Raw genomic sequence first — 17,586 nt, forward strand, 5'->3', positions numbered from 1 at the left:
CATAGTATACAATTACAACAATAATATCACATATAAAATAGTTGAAATATCATCATTCGTAAATATAATTAGATAATCGTAAAAGCTTACTACATTATAATTCGTAAATATCTTCATCCGTATCCTGGCGGACCCATTGAAATTGTGTACTAGTACTAGGGATGTTTTCGTTTAAGTTACATTCGGAAATGGCAAAGTTTGTGTTCTGTCGTCAATGTCATCTCTACTTCCACTGCCCATGTCAAACAAGTCTCTGGGGATGTTACGGAGTACAACGTACCAACCCTCATCAGTTGAATCTTTTAAGTAAAAAACTTGTTTGACTTGAGAAGAAAATACATATGGCTCATCAATCAATTGTTGTCCTGTGTGAATCAATCGAGCGAAGTTTACCATTGTGAAACCAAATTGATCTTGCTTGATTCCACGTGCAGTATTAACATCGGCCTAATCACCTCAAAATAAGACAACTTTCCATTTGCCGTAGTAATCCAACTCAATTATGTCAGTAAGAAGTCCAAAATATTCCACATTTCCCTCCACAGGATTATTGTCCCTAGCACTAGCATAACTTGTAATTGAGGAATTAACAACTATTCCACAATTTTGCGTTCTCCTCAATCTCTCGCGATATTTTGTATGAAATCTGAATCCGTTTATGAGGAAGGCACTACATCTTTTAACCACCCGATTTGGACCTTGGGAAAGCCATTTAACTTCGTCGGTGACGTTCTTCCCACTCCAAACCTATTGAATGGAAAGTAAACTGAGTAATTAAAAATGTTTTGAGTAAATATTATTATTTCTCGGTGAAAGCTCCAATTACATACCGTTTGGCTTAACCATTCATGAAAAGATTCTGTAAACAACTTGTTGATATCTCGATGTTGTGTTCTTTGGGAACGCGAACGAGATCTCAATATTTGTTTGTACTCACTATGTTAAAAATATGTTCAGTTTGTTAGACTATAAACAATTTTTAAATGATGAATATTTATCAAATTTCTAGAACTTACTTGCGTAAAGGTTCCATTGATTCGTGGTGAAACAGAACATATCGATGTGCTTGTACCCACGATAAATCATCTAATTCTCCAATTTCAACTTTACCGATTGGTTCTCCAAAACTTTGGAACAAATAATTATCGGCAAAGTTATGATCCGTGAGTCCAGCATTTCTATTTGGTCTGTTCAACCTTGTTTCAACATCTTCTAAATATCTTGAACAGAAGGTCATACATTCCTCGCTTAAGTAGCCTTGACAATCGATCCTTCGGATAACGCATTACGGCAATAAGACTTTAATTTGGATAGGAACCTAAACACGATATACAACATTATCAAAAGTTGTAACTAAAGGCATATAGGTGAATGAAGGAAAATTTTAAAAATTGTAATTAACACCTTTCTATGGGATACATCCATCGATAGAAAACGGGTCCGCCAAGAATTGCTTCATGCGGGAGATGGATTATCAAGTGAACCATAATAGTGAAGAAGGAAGGTGGGAAGATTTTCTCCATGTTGCATAAAGTTAAAGCGGCTCGATCCTGTACCTTCTGAAGTTCTTGAACATCCAAAACTTTGCCACAAATGGCTTTCATTATATTGGATAGTTCAATTATACAAGGCGTCACCTTCTTGAAATACAACATCGTGAAACAACTGGTAGTAAATCTTGCATCAAGATGTGATAGTCATGTGATTTTAGCGAATATAGTCTTGATCTTTAACACTAACACATCGAGATATATTTGATGCATACGCATCTGGAACCTTTATATCCTTCAACACCATGCGAACACTTTTTCTCTGTCTTGACATTGAGAAAATAGAAAGCGACAACCAATATTTACCATTCGGAAGTGGATTCGGATGAAGATCGGTCAATTCCCACGAACTAAATCAAGTCGACTCGAAGATTGTCTTTTGATTTTCCGTCTACATTCAAAATTGTACAGACAATGTTCTCGCAGACATTTTTCTCAATATGCATAACATCAAGATTGTGTCGTAAAAGGTGGTGCTCCCAATAAGGCAACTCAAAAAAATACTTCTTTTTTTTCCACAAGTCCACCTTATTAGGATCATCCTCTTCATCGGAGTTATCATCAGCTTCATCATTTGATCTTCTATTTCTTTGCGTGTTTGGCGGTTGATTCATCTTCCCATAACTGAAATTCATATCTTCCAACATTAACAAGATTTCAGATCCACTTGTCTGCGAAGGAGCTTCTCTGAAATCTGCAGTACTGTCAAATGCCGAACTCTGAAATCTAAATCTATGATTTTTCGGTAACCACCGACGATGCCCCATGTAAGAGAACTTCTTCCCATTGTATAACCATTTGTGCAGCACAACAAGGGCACGCATAACGACCCTTGGTACTCCAACCGGATAAATTGGCATAAGCGGGGAAGTCATTAATAGTCCACATCAAAGCTGCATGTAAATTAAAGTTCTCCTTTCTCAGCACATCGTATGTCTCGACACCAGCCCATAATTGTTTTAACTCTTCAATAAGTGGCTATAAATAAATGTCGATATCATTCCCGGGCCCTTTCTCTCCAGGGATAATCATAGATAAGATAAGGGAAGATTGCTTCATGCAAATCCACGGAGGCGATTGTAAGGAACAAGCACTCTTGGCCAAGCGTATGCGATACTCATGATCTTGTAAGGATTAAATCCATCAGATGCTAGGCCAAGCCTCACACTCCTGGGATCGCTTGCAAAGCTTGGAAATTTATTGTCAAATGATTTCCAAGCTAAAGAATCTGCCGGATGCCTTAATAATCCATCATCGGTTCGTCCTTCATGGTGTCACGTCATTGACTCTGCTGTCTTCGACGACATGAAAAGGCTTTGAAGCCTTGGTATTAGCGGAAAATACCGTAAAATCTTGACCGGCTTCTTTCTTGGCTGTGCATCATTTTCATCGTCGTTCCCATCTTCTGTGTTTCTATTTATCCAACGAGATTCGCCGCATACATGACAGCACTATTGGTTTCTCCGATCGCCCCAATACAACATGCAATCATTCGAGCAACTATGGATTTTGTTGTACCCAAGACCTAAGTCTTTTATCATTTTCTTCATATTTTTGCATGACTGAGGGATTTTTACAAACGGAAACATTTCTCTCAAAAACTCTAACAGCATTGTCAATGAGTTCCCGGTCCACCCTTCCAAACATTTTAACTGGAAAAGACGAATGGAGAAAGACATTTTTGAAAATTTCGATCCCTCATATAGTTCTTCGTTCATCTCATTAAGTAGCGTGTAGAACTTTGCCGCTTCTCCATTCGGCTCTTCATGATGTACACTGCTTTCAGGTTCGGTAAAAGCATTTCCACCGAGATTACAATCATCAGATGGCACAAAGTCGGGTGGGAACATTGTAAACCATGATTTGTGAATATTAAATGCTTCCCATAACATCCCTTCCATGTCATCCCTCTAACGATGATGGTAAGCAGTACTATCATAAGATACATCCATCCTTGAAAAGGAAGTACTAGGCGGGCATTCTCCATGAAAAAACCATTGTTTATAACCACGAACAAACCCATCAACAATTAGATGCTCGTATACAACTTCACGATAATGCCAGTTTATGTTGACACACTTCTTACACGGGCAAAGAATCATGTTCTCTTGGCTTGCATATTGAAATGCAAAATTTCGAAAAGTTTGTACTCCATTTCGATAATCGTCGCTTACCTTTGACAAATTCATCCAAGACCGGTCCATTTCTTATTTCTTGAAGCCTAATCTTGACAATAAATTGCAAGGGTTTAGGATTTAGGAATAAGTATAATTAAGCTATGTAAGTTATGTATTATGTAAGTTATTTATTATGAAAATTATGTAAGTTGTGTATTATGAAAATTATGCTATGTAAGCTATGTAAGTCATATAAGTTATGTATTATGTAAGTTATGTAAGTTATTTATTATGAAAATTAAGTAAGTTATGTAATTTATGAATAATTAAAAAATGTAAGTTATGTAAGTTGTAAGTTATGTAAGTTATGTATAATATGAATTAACTAAGTTATGTAATTTATGTATAATATTAATGTAAGTTATGTAATTTATGTATATTAATTAAGTTATGTAATTTATGTATAATATTAATGTAAGTTATGTAAGTTATTTATTATGAAAATTAAGTAAGTTATGTAATTTATGAATAATTAAACAAATGTAAGTTATGTAAGTTATGTATAATATTAATTAATTAAGTTATGTAATTTATGTATTGCATTAATGTAAGTTATGTAATTTATGAATAATTAAAAAAAGTAAGTTATGTAAGTTGTAAGTTATGTAAGTTATGTATAATATTATTTAATTAAGTTATGTAATTTATGTATTGCATTAATGTAAGTTATGTAATTTATGAATAATTAAAAAAGTAAGTTGTGTAAGTTGTAACTTATGTAAGTTATGTATAATATTAATTAATTAAGTTATGTAATTTATGTATTGCATTAATGTAAGTTATGTAACTTAGGTATAATATTAATTAATTAAGTCATGTAATTTATGTATAATATTAATGCAAGTTATGTAATTTATGTATAATATTAATTAATTAAGTTATGTAATTTATGTATAATATTAATGTAAGTTATGTAATTTATGTATAATATTAATTAATTAAGTTATGTAATTTATGTATAATATTAATTAATTAAGTTATGTAATTTATGTATAATATTAATGTAAGTTATGTAATTTATGTTTAATATTAATGTAAGTTATGTAAGTTGTAAGTTATGTAAGTTATATATAATATTAATTCATTAAGTTATGTAAGTTAACTATTTTAATACAAAAGTGGTAAAGCGAGTTTAATTAAGTTCAAACTCAAGTAACTCAATTATATCTTCAAACTTATTTCTACAAGTTTACCACTAAGGTCTTTTCATCATTTTCAAACTTATTTATTATTTCTACATGATTAACTGACGCTGATACATTACAACAGAAGAATGAAAATTTACCTTCCACGCCAAAGAATAGACGACTTATGCAGCGAAAGAGGCAGCAAGCTTGCGGGAAGAAATTGACTGCATATGACCAATGAATTTTGTCATATAAACAAATAAGATGTTTCATCCATGAAATGCACTGGATTAAGCATTTCTATATTATTTGACTACATATGACCAATGAATTTTGTCATCTAACTATATATTCAACGTTGTTTTAGTGAGGGAGAGCTGAAGTAGGAGCAGGACCAGATTTTTTTTTATTTTATTTCATTTAAGCTATATACATATTTTAATTATGCTATATTTTTGGTGATCACAACACGAAACCAAATTTCCAATAATTTCGGTCAAGACTTGACTGAAAACGTGGCTTCTACGTCTCTCAAGTCAAATTTAACAACATCATAAATGATAGGCACTAACATTAATTTCAATTAATTAACTACTTCATACTATAGGAATCAATTTATAGTTAAAAAATTTCGGAGAAGAATCTATCAAATACAGGGGAGGTTAGGTCATTTGGCATGAAAATTTTAAATCTAAAGTTTGATATATTTAATTCAATTTATAAATGCTAAACCGATTAATTGATTCGCCCATAATTTATTCAATTACTCAAATATATAAAGTTATTTAAGAATTATATTCTGAATTTTAATAGTTTAAAACAATTGCGTTTATGAATAGCGATTCTTAAATTTAAACATCAAATAATGTAATAAGCTGCAAAGTCAAGTGCAAATTTAGCTAAAATGGTAAATAAAATTGCCTTCTAAACATGAAAAATAATAATTAAACTATACAACTAAAATATAACCAAAAAAATTAAACTATACAAAAAAAATATAACCAACTTAAAGATCCAGCTAGCAATCTGTTTTGTTCTTTTTTATTTTTGCCTTTCAATCAATTAGCCTTTCTGGGTTGGCTGACCCATCATCATGTTTGTATATTGTACATACAGATGTTGGAACCGATATTTCCCAATGGAGGACTTCTGCATCTTGGTTACTAAGAATATTCCAAATTTACCTCACCTATATTAACCCAAATTTAAAGCTGGGCCAATCTGACTTGATAAGTTAACAACTCAAATACATTTAAGCATAACTTCAATTCATTTCAACTGAAATGGATTAAACCTAATACTTATCGGGAGTAAAAAAAAAGTAATTCCGACATGACTGGAAGTTGAAATTATTCAAACAAATCGGATAAATGACAGGATTATCTAAGTTCAAAAGCTTCAGCTTTAAACTCAAATAGATGAAATCCGTAATGATTTCAACTCAAAAAATATTCAACAAATTTGTAATTAACATGCGCAAAAAATTTCAAATGAATAAATATTAGAACCCATCAATAATTTATTCCTTCTGCTAAAAATAATTTCATTCAAATTGCCCATTCCCAATCGATTCATTCCAAATAAACAAAACCCTGAATCCCAAATAAAAAACCCTAAAATTTTATTTTTATGACAGAATCGATTTAATCGAAACCCTGAATCCCAAATAAACAAAACCCTAAAATTTTAATCGGTCATCGACAGAAATGGCTTACACAGGATACAAATCTCGACTTTGCCCAACAATGGTGTAAAGATCTATTCCAAACTTCATTGATTCACGAGATGTCGGCTCCTTTTTTTTCTTGCTATTTTTTATTTTCTTCCCCGTCGAATCGCTGCTGTTACTCTGCTTAAGTTTCTTCAAATTTTGGTAAAGGAGACGAAGGGGAGGGATTAAGTAAATATGTCCTCTTAGGAAACGGCACCGTTTAAGGTAATTTTAAGTCTCGTTTACGGCGTTTTTAAAACAAACGCCTCTATTGTATTCACATTTGCGGCGTTTTAGACAAAAACGCCACTAATATTTTAAAGCACGTAAAGAAACAGCGCCGTTTTAATAAATTATAGTGCCTGTTGTGGCGTTTTCTGAAAAAACGCCACAAAAATTAATTACCTGAATTAAACCGACGCCGTTTTTACAAACACTTATATATCCTTGCGGCGTTTTCAATAAAACGCCAGTAACAGATTCTATTCTTCCACTGAAACGGCACCGTTTTTCCAAATTTTAAATTTTATCCATAAACTGAAACACGTCGTATCAAAACAGTTTGGAAATTTTTTGTGGCGTTTTTTATAAAAACGCCGGTAATGTCTACCTTTAGCGGCGTTTTTGGCAAAAACGCCACTAAGGAATTTAAATTCTTTTACCAAAACGGTGTCGTTTTTGGAAATTTTGTATATATAAAACGCCGCTAAATTTCACATTATTTATTTATTTATTTATTGTATTTTCATTAAAATTTTTAGTAAATAATTATTAAAGTTTTAAGTAATATTTAAAAGTTTTTGATAAAATTATAAATTTTAGTTTTTTTTCCTTTTTATATTTTTTTTATTTTTTCTTATATTTTGGTCCTGCCCAAATTAAATAGTTAATTATATATATTCATATAAAAAATATCAAATTGTTAAGGTTAAATATTTTTAGACAATTTAGTATTAATTAATTGTATCATTTAACAAGTCTCAAATAAACCTTAATACCCTAATTTAACCATTAATCAATATATATACATGCATAAAGTGATCTATATATATATATATATATATATATATATATATATATTATATCTCTTAAATAATATAAACTATACATCTTTGAAATATCTTAAATGATCACTGAACTTCCACCAATTGTAGGATTCTTGACATGTGCTATCGGTGCCCTAGGAACATTGCCAAAAAACCGAAAGGGGCTTGTAGCTTCCAACAATCCAAATCTCGTCGTTCATCAATAAATATTTTTAGAACGATCCTTTCTACCGTAAAGAAGGCTGAACCAGATTTTGTATGGTAGTGACGAAAAATTGGGGAAACAAAACCGCGCGGCCGGGCGGTCAATACTTACCCGGTTGGTATAGCACATACTCAAGGCGATAAAGGATAATATATACTCATAATTTAAATATATTTATTTTATTATTAAGAAAATATTTAATATATAAATTAATAAAACTAATTAATCTGAGCTTAAACCTTAATCTCTAAACCTTAAATCACTAACTCTTAACCCTAAACTCCAAACCCCTACCCCTAAACCCTAAACATTATTTAATATATAAATTAAAAAACACTAATTAATCTAAATCCTAAACCCTAAGTCGACCCTGAATCACTAACCCCTAACCCCTAAACATTATTTAATATATAAATTAAAAAACACTAATTAATCTAAATCCTAAACCCTAACTCGACCCTAAATCACTAACCCCTAACCCCTAAACATTATTTAATATATAAATTAAAAAACACTAATTAATCTAAATCCTAAACCCTAACCCTAAATCCCTAACCCCTAAACATTATTTAATATTATATAATTTAAAATATATTAATTAGTCTAAACCCTAAACTCTAACCTAACACCGAATCCATAAACCCTAAACTTCTAACCTTTAACCTCTAACCCCTAACCCCTAACCCCTAACCAATAAACCTTAAATCACAACCCTTAAATCAAAATCCCTAATTCCATAATCTATAAACCTTAAAATTGTAACTCTTAAACCGGCCCTAAATCCTAAATTAACCATATATATATATACCCTAAACTATAATGATAATTAAATTAAATATTTTAAAATTAATACTATCGTATCTTTTACAATTATATTTGAAATTATTTAATATATAAATTAAAAATCAATCAATTATGTACCCAAAAATTTTAAAATTATTTTAAATAATAGTATTTTAATTTCTCCATTTTTAACAAATATTTTTCTATGTTTTTTTATTTCAAATTATTTCTACGTGTCATTATTTCAAATTTATCCATTTTAACAAATATTCAATTAAAAATAAATTGGATTTTAATTAATATAAATAAACAAATTACATAGCAAATAGATAGATAAAATGTTTTTGCGGCGCTTCCTCAAAAACGCCGCTAAAGGTACGAGCATTAGCAGCGCTTATTCAAAAACGCCGCTAAAGACCTGAGCATTAGCGGCGCTTTTCAGAAAATGCCGCTAAAGACCCCAAAAACTCAGAAAACGGTGCCGTTTGGCTTAGGCTTTTTGCGGCGCTTTCCAAAAAATGCCGCTAATGCTTATTTTTAGCGGCGATTTTTAAAAATCGCAGCTAGTGATCGACCTTTAGCGGTGTTTTTCCAAAAGCGCCGCTGCTGCTTGATTTTTAGTGGCGTTTTTTGTCCAAACGCCGCTAAAGGCGCCGCTAAAAGCCTGTTTTGGTGTAGTGCTAACCTATTTTCTCTAAGAATACTAAATTGAACTTAAGGAGGTTCCTAAAAAATTTTAAATATAATTTAAGTTGAGTTAAAATAAACACTCAAAACGTTTTTCTAAAAGCGGCATGGAAACTAGTGTAACTAATAGATATGATAAAACGGTGATTTAACAATAATTAACCTTTAATAATTTAATTAACATTTTGTAACCAAAGCTATATTTCTTTCCCTTTTCTTAGAAAACACCCAAAACATACAACGGTGAAGCTTCCATCAATCCACCTTATTTATTTCTTAGTACAATTGCAATCCATCGTTACAACATATATTAATATCACTAAATTTTCAAATTGAATATCTACCAAATCCACCTATCATTATAGTAGTATATTTTAAGGTTTAGAAAGTTTAATTTAGTTGGTATTGATATTATTATCAATATAAAGAACGTATTTTATCATTTTATTTAAAAGTTAGGAGATATTATAAAAAAGAAAAAAAAGAACCTATGAAACTGTCATATTTTCCCGTATTTTATTTATAGTATCACATGGCAAATGCGTTGACTGATCAAGCCTAGCAAGTTCGCTAGGGCCAACACATGTGGGTCTAAAGGCGGAGACCTTTCTCCCAAATCAAGGTTTTCCATTTGCACGGAGTCTAACTTCTTCCAGAATAGATACCAACCAGAGCAAGCTAGAAGTATTGATTGAAAAGGATTATTTTTAACTTATTCATTTTGAAATTTCACAATTTGATGCTTAAGAAAAATGATATAGCACTATAGGATAATGTAGCATAATATCAAATCACCGTTCACACGTCAAAATGAAAAAAGGTTGACTAAAGTTTATTTTATGCTTATTAAAATAAGGAAAAAGAAGGTTCCTTACAACGCATCTCACTTTTTTCTACCCAACCTAACATATAAAGTAGACTTAAGAGCGGTTACAAATAGCAAAGATATTGCCAAGGTGTGTATGCGGCTGAGTCAACCCGGCGCAGCACAAGCTACGTTTAGCCATGGATACCAATCAGATAGCCTACACGGCAAATGAGAGAGCCCCAGCAGTGCCCCAATGGCTAAACAAAGGAGACAATGCATGGCAAATGACAGCTTCCACTCTGGTGGGGATTCAGAGCATGCCTGGACTTGTAATCCTCTATGCTAGCATCGTCAAGAAGAAATGGGCCGTCAACTCCGCCTTCATGGCTCTTTACGCCTTCGCTGCTGTCCTCATTTGCTGGGTCCTTGTATGCTACCGCATGGCCTTCGGTGATGAACTTCTCCCTTTCTGGGGCAAGGGTGCACCCGCTCTAGGCCAAAAGTACCTCGTTATCCGAGCCAGGGTCCCTGAGAGTAGGCACAGGGTCACCACCGACCGCTATGAGACCACGGAGCCCTTTTTTCCCATGGCTTCGCTTGTATATTTCCAATTCACTTTCGCTGCTATTACCCTTATCTTGCTAGCTGGTTCAGTCCTCGGCCGCATGAATATTAAGGCCTGGATGGCTTTTGTGCCTCTATGGCTTATATTTTCATACACTGTTGGAGCTTTTAGTCTCTGGGGTGGAGGCTTTCTTTATCACTGGGGTGTCATCGATTACTCCGGTGGATATGTTATTCACCTCTCTTCTGGGATCGCCGGTCTCACAGCCGCATACTGGGTAACATAAATCAAACTATTCGTTCGTATCATCAAATTTCGTGTATAAAATTCTTACAATTTGGTAACATAAATCAAACAGGTTGGACCAAGGCTAAAGAGCGACAGAGAGAGGTTTCCCCCAAACAATGTTTTACTGATGCTTGCAGGTGCAGGGTTGCTGTGGATGGGATGGTCAGGGTTCAATGGAGGAGCCCCATATGCTGCAAATATTGACTCTTCGATAGCGGTACTCAACACAAACGTTTGTGCAGCAACCAGTCTCCTTGTGTGGACATCTCTCGATGTTGTGTTCTTTGGGAAGCCTTCCGTTATCGGAGCTGTTCAGGGAATGATGACGGGACTTGTTTGCATCACTCCAGGAGCAGGTTCGATCGTAATTCTCTATAGTACCAGGAATTTGAGAAAAAAAAGTTTAATTATGTTTCCAGTCTCTATACTTTTTGAACTTTTGAATTTTTCTCTCTCTACTTTAATTTCAAGAATTTAGTCCTTTGTACACATTCAAAGTGTTTATTAATTTGTTGCAGGCTTGGTGCAACCTTGGGCTGCAATAGTAATGGGAATGCTTTCGGGCAGTATACCATGGGTGTCTATGATGATCCTTCACAAAAAATGCAGTTGGCTACAACAGGTAGGTGACCTAATTAAGTTACAAACTCCCTTTCTAAATTTTTTGTTTCATTTGCTTTTGGTTGTGTGTGTCTCCCATTCTAAGGCTTGACTTCTGTTGCCTTTGTTTGAATATTCTCATCACTTTTCCACATTTAATCAGATATTAATTTGAAACCACCCCTACTAGTTAGAAGGTCTAGAAATTTATGATTCGGTAGGTTCTTTATTTAAAGAGGAGCCATTGAATTTAAGACCCCCTCCCCCACCCCCACGGTTCACAGTTGCGGCCAAGGCCCCTCCAAAATGATTTGACGGCTCTTTTATCGTATGTACGGCTTAAAATTAATTTTTTAAATAAATCAATTTAATTTGTACAGCTAAAAAAATGGTTCCATGAATATTCCCTCTAAGTTGATGTTGTAAGAACATTAAACACTTGTTACTTGTCTTGCATTTTTCCCATTGCTTTAAAGTCGTCGTTTATGAATTAGGGAAAAAGAAAAGGCCATCGTTTATCCGAAAGAAACTGATCAGGTTCGCCCCACTTTTGGAAATTTAACAGCAAAGTCGCTTTCACTGGCGAGTTTATGACTTTTTGAGCACTTTATAGTTATGTCTCTAAGCTACATTCTTTAATAGCCAAAGCTCATCAATGTTGACTATTATATACGGACCATATAATGAAAACCCACTCTTAATTATAAAAATCCCGTTGGGTTTTCTGTGAAGTACTGTGATCTTGACCTTTATATGTCTACTTCTTAATTTCCTTATTTAAAGAACAAGTTGGTTTTATTGCACGTCAGAAACTAGAGGTTGCCAAATGCCGATATGATATTTTCCCATATGTAATGAAGTTTTGAAGGTTTAACTGTAATATTATGTTTTTTATCTAACCACAGGTAGATGATACTCTTGGTGTGTTTCACACACACGCGGTGGCAGGCCTGTTGGGCGGCCTCCTTACCGGGCTGTTGGCAGAGCCAGATCTCTGCAGACTCATACTCCCAAGAGAAACAAGGGGTGCAGTTTATGGTGGGAATGGAGGGGTTCAATTCGTGAAGCAGATAGTAGCAGCCTTGTTTGTTATTGCTTGGAATGTAGCGTCCACAACAATAATACTTTTAGTAATAAGGTTGTTTATACCATTAAGAATGCCTGATAACCAACTCGAAATCGGAGATGACGCCGTTCATGGAGAAGAAGCATATGCCCTTTGGGGTGATGGAGAAAAATATGACCCAACAAAGCACGGTTGGCATACGTCTTCGTACTCAGAGGTGACAGCACCCTCACGTTTCGTTGATGGTGCGAGAGGTGTGACCATTAGTTTGTAGCTGCATGCATGTGAACGTAAACAAATTTGCTGTAAATACGATTTTTCCTGGTGTGAGATTGCGTCCCCTAGCTTCAGCCTGGTTTCTTGAATTTTAAGAGCGTGGACCATTGTCTCTGTGGTCTGTCTGAGTTTTGCGCCAACAATGCTGATGTTTTTATAGTTTATAAAATGAATATTTATGTTTCTATTATTAATTATTTGTGTTTATTTTCTTTTTAAGATTTTTTTTTGAATAGTTTTATTCTGTTAATTCGACCTCCATCCCAATTCTTACACCTTTTATGTTAAGAGATCCATACTTCCTAGAGATACATTGATATCTAAGTTGCCTAAGATTTAACTTGTACGTGCAAGCTGTAAGCAAAAGCAAGAGCCAAAGTCCAAAAACCTGGCAGAGCGACAATGCTTTCTACCATTAAGGTATTGCATTACATCTGAATCCATAAGAATCAAGTTGTCTTTCAAGCAGAAGATAATCCCCCTTGGCTTGAAAATTAAATGTAGCCCCAGAACCATTACAAATGAACCCTGGATGATTTATATATTATGTTCCACAAGAATGAGGCAAAGATTAACTAATCAAAATCTGAGATTGCATATGTAGAGTCACAATCAAGCTTCCGATTCCAGAGCAAATATTCACTAATCAAACCGTTCCCAATCCTGTGTCGTGTTTGTTGAAGATGACATAGGTGGAGGAGCAGTTAAGCTTCCCATCTACGAGTCGAATGTCTCCCAATTCGTTGTCACCGACACAGCTTTGTGTTTGTCGCTAAAAGGATTGGAATTTATTGTCTTTAATTTGTCGAGTGTCTCGTGGTACTTCTGGATGCGACGTACCTGATCAAAGGGAGTAATTAGTTGATAAAACAGCATACAACATCATCTACATTAATTCCTTGGCTAGATACAGAAATTGCAATTTTCAAAAGCTTGAAACATTATCCCACTCCACATTTCCTAATCTACAAACTGTATAAAATCCTTTCCTCTTTCAGCAGAAAGAGTACATTGAGAACACGATTTTAGCACAAACCATCCTTCAAGGAGGGGAATCTGTAATGGACTGCTAGTGCTTGTAAGTATCCTACTTACAAGAGGTGCAAACATCGAGACCACACACAGCATTCCCAAACAAGAAGGCCACAAGGAACCCGGGACAGGATATATTCCATTGACTATGCGATTCAAATGAATATTAAACAGCACTAGTCCTATACTTCTCATGTAGCATAGCTCTTGATTGGTATCAAAATGCAAAACTTAAGGACTAACTAGCGATGTCCCTAAAGGACAATAATATATCAATCTCAAAAACTCAGTTTAAATTCAAACCTTCCTAGCCATTGTTTAAGACATATTTATCACAATTGACGCACCATGCAAAAGTTATCCACAATCAGATTTTAGTAAACACCAAAGCCTACAATACAAACCTCAGCCTTCCGCTGTAACCTCGCTTCTCCTTCAGCCCCGATCCCATCCAATTTCAGCAACTCTCTCATAAGTAACTCCGCCGGTACAACAAATTCCTCGTCGGTAACCTTTGTCCCACTGTTCACAGCCACTTCTAATGCAGCAACCTATACAAATAAAGCAATATAACAGAGACAGATAATTCAATTTCAAGATTCAATACCAGTAAATATAAGAAACAAGCAGAGAAACTCACTCTTTCAGAGAGCTTGTCTACTTCTTTTCGGACTCCGGCAACCGCGGCAAAGGCTTTAGATATTTCTTCACTTTCCTTTACCTCTTCAACCTTATTATCTTTGGTATTGGTCATTTTCTCTTTGCTTGCTGGATTGTCTAACACAGTAGATTACAGTTCACAACAGGGAAAATACAGCTTTAAAAAATTTTGTGACCAAAACATAACAATCTACATGTTAAAAATTTGCAATATACAGATCAATTTTATAAAAAGATCAAACCTGATTAACTAATTTTTTTTTAAGTTCACACAAGATTAAGAACCAATTAGGAACATAATAAACGAAATTTCAGAAAATGATTGAAAAATTAGGAATGTAACAGAATAATTACTAGAAGATGCCTTGGGAGTGGAAGAAGCAAGACCCATATGAAAGGCATAAACAGACGACAAAAATCCTAACTACTCTTCATTCTTTATCCACAACAAAAAGCTAAAATTAGCGCCAGCAAGAACAATTAACACACCAATGCATGATGAAACCAATAATATTTCTACCAAAAGAAAAACCCAATAATATCAATTATCCCAAAAAGAAAATCTTTGTGTTTGTTGTATTTGCAGCTGTAAAGAAATAAGAAGGTACAAGGAAATTACCAAAAGAAGAATGGGAGGAGAGCTGGGCTGTGCAATGGGCAGGGTCGCTGTTGATCATGGGCCCACCAGAAGATGCAGCAGCGGTTTCGTGATTGTGGTTGTGATGAGTATGATTGTCGTCTTCTTCTTCTTCTTCTTCTTCTTTGTGGTGGTCTCATAGCTGGACCAGCATGCCACCTGGCCTCACCTCCCAATCGGATTCCTCGCTTTTGGCGTTGGGATTTTTCATTTTTATATAACTGGAGCGATAATATTTGACAATTGATTTACCCAATAAGACGAGAGGAACCAACTCGATGGTAATACAATTAAAAGTTATAATTGAAGACGACGGCGACGACTACTACTAAGAGAGATAATTCGAAAAATAAGCAATAAGGGCGGGCGTGGAACTGAAGGCCTCACCTCAGAATCTTGTTTGATCTGCCCAATACATCCCACGTATCCTTGGAAAATTCCATCTAATATCTATAAAAATCCATTTGACATTTTTTTTAATATTTTAATTTTTTATTCCATTAAGTGCCTAAAATCTCCAAATATTATGGTTTTTAGTCCAGTTATAAATCGACCTTAAAAACAAAAAATGTTTTGCCTACTTAATTAAAACATTAAAATAGTTGGTTGAAAAGCCAACAAAGTGTCGGAGTTCATCTCAACTACCATATAAATAGAACCCAATCCCCTTTCAATTTTTTTTCTTTATATTATCTTTCATATTTTGTTTTTTCATTCCCTTTTATGCAACTAACTAGAGTTCATCTAAGTGAGGTGCATAATATAAAGTTCACGACACATAATTCTTGTTATTCATCCTATTGTCCTGACTCATTTGAAATAAATAAAAGAAAAAAGTCTCTTCAAAAATTGAGAATCTCAATGATGTATTGTCTTTTATTTCTTTTTATTTATTAGCCTATCCAGAAAAATACAAATAAAACCTCAATTCACTTGTTTGAGCTAGAGAGAATGTACAAATATTCTTTGAAAATTGAAATTATAATTAGTTTGTTATCATTCAATGAACATTTTGTATTTCATAAAAATTAAGGGCACGCTTTTTATTTTACTATACATATTGAAAAAAATTTGAAATTAAAAAAATTTTAAATGCAAATAAACAAATACTTCTTTTATTCTCTCACTCTCTTTTCCACAGCATTTAAGTAAACAACTAGATCAAAGTGCTGCACCGCCGTAATCACTCCTTTGACAAATATTCTTGTCTAAGAGTGAGTTTGGATGGATGGCGGGGTGTGGTGCGATGTATTTAGCTTATTTTTTATCTCACGTTACAGTATCTGATCTCACCGCCACCTCTATTTTTACACTAATAGCAGGTAAACACACCGCCTATTCAAACTCACCCTAACTCTTCCTTTTTCTTTTCTCTCGCCTACTAAAATCTCCTTTTTATTTTCTCAAGTTGGACGAAACTGAAAAGCTTTTATTTTTGGTAAAATATCCTTCACGTGATTGTTACATAAAAAAAGAAAAAGGGGCAAACTCTCATTTACATGAATGACCCAGTCAAGGGAAAGTCGGTCCTAATTAATATATGTTTTTCATTTGAACAGATATTGGTGGAGCTGGTTTTTGACTTGCTCTTGGGTGCTCTGCGTTAGAGCCACTTGTTTGCAAAGTATTACAACACCATGAACACCAGATGAAAAATGAACCCTCTTCTTTTTAATTGAAAACATTTTATTAGTTAATGAAATTATTGGGTTTCTATATTTCCATCTTATAGGGGCTGAGGAGGTATTCGATTTCCATTTCACACCACTTCACAACACTACTTTTCCTTTATTATCAACTAATAACTAAAATTTTTCTTTTTAAAATTTAAACAGAAAAAAGAAAAAGACTTTGATGATGAAAATGAAGAGATGAATTTGATGAAGAACAATTACCAAATGAATTTTGATGATGAGAAATGAAAGGATGAATCTTGATTTTTCATATTTTTTTGTTAAAAATATTTAATTATAAATTTTTTTTATATTTTTTATTGTAACACCCCAAAACCCGACCTAAACTCAAAACCTGGCCTAGAAATTTCGGCCGAATCTCGGAGGTCACATTATTGAATTCCAAAATCCTCTTCAATAGTCAATCCCTTTGTATGCTTAACTAAATTTAATAAAACTAAACCTATGCTTTGCAAATAGTGTTTAACTGACGTCAACCAAAATCCATAACCAGTGATGCAGCAGAAAACATGTTGTTTACTTTTTGACAGAAAACCTTATGTCATTTCTTGACAATCGTGTGAGCTTTAGAATAGTTGCAAAAAGACTAATTAAAAACCATGCATGAAGTTTTCAGAAAAATCTGTTCAAAACCCAAAACACAAAATCCAACGAGAAATTTAAAGAACAAAACC

General features: G+C 33.8%; 2 protein-coding genes across 2 annotated transcripts; one reads left to right on the plus strand and one right to left on the minus strand.

Annotated features, from left to right (window-relative positions):
- The first annotated feature begins 10,127 nt into the window (after positions 1 to 10,127).
- On the plus strand, positions 10,128 to 13,083 carry LOC105780245 (ammonium transporter 2). The gene is made up of 4 exons (XM_012604459.2): positions 10,128 to 10,936; positions 11,018 to 11,303; positions 11,466 to 11,569; positions 12,453 to 13,083. Exons 1-4 carry the CDS (start codon positions 10,292 to 10,294, stop codon positions 12,885 to 12,887), a joined length of 1,470 nt encoding a protein of 489 aa, XP_012459913.1. The 5' UTR covers positions 10,128 to 10,291; the 3' UTR covers positions 12,888 to 13,083.
- Positions 13,084 to 13,268: 185 nt separating this feature from the next.
- On the minus strand, positions 13,269 to 15,605 carry LOC105780246 (BAG family molecular chaperone regulator 4). Its single transcript, XM_012604461.2, has 4 exons — positions 15,201 to 15,605; positions 14,562 to 14,698; positions 14,326 to 14,472; positions 13,269 to 13,729 (listed from the first exon to the last, which is right to left on the minus strand). Exons 1-4 carry the CDS (start codon positions 15,256 to 15,258, stop codon positions 13,607 to 13,609), a joined length of 465 nt encoding a protein of 154 aa, XP_012459915.1. The 5' UTR covers positions 15,259 to 15,605; the 3' UTR covers positions 13,269 to 13,606.
- Positions 15,606 to 17,586: the final 1,981 nt, after the last annotated feature.

The sequence above is a fragment of the Gossypium raimondii genome, chromosome 4 (assembly GCF_025698545.1).
Source record: "Gossypium raimondii isolate GPD5lz chromosome 4, ASM2569854v1, whole genome shotgun sequence".
NCBI classification, from domain to species: Eukaryota; Viridiplantae; Streptophyta; class Magnoliopsida; order Malvales; family Malvaceae; genus Gossypium; species Gossypium raimondii.

Bases quoted from the DNA above. Each gene is read 5' to 3' on its own strand.
- LOC105780246 (XM_012604461.2), bottom strand. From the start codon at position 15,258: ATGATCAACAGCGACCCTGCCCATTGCACAGCCCAGCTCTCCTCCCAT. The intron at 14,699-15,200 runs GTAATTTCCTTG...CTACTGTGTTAG, and splicing joins CTCCTCCCATTCTTCTTTTG to ACAATCCAGCAAGCAAAGAG. The intron at 14,473-14,561 runs GTGAGTTTCTCT...TTATTTGTATAG, and splicing joins TAGACAAGCTCTCTGAAAGA to GTTGCTGCATTAGAAGTGGC.
- LOC105780245 (XM_012604459.2), top strand. From the start codon at position 10,292: ATGGATACCAATCAGATAGCCTACACGGCAAATGAGAGAGCCCCAGCA. The intron at 11,304-11,465 runs GTTCGATCGTAA...AATTTGTTGCAG, and splicing joins TTGCATCACTCCAGGAGCAG to GCTTGGTGCAACCTTGGGCT. The intron at 11,570-12,452 runs GTAGGTGACCTA...ATCTAACCACAG, and splicing joins AATGCAGTTGGCTACAACAG to GTAGATGATACTCTTGGTGT.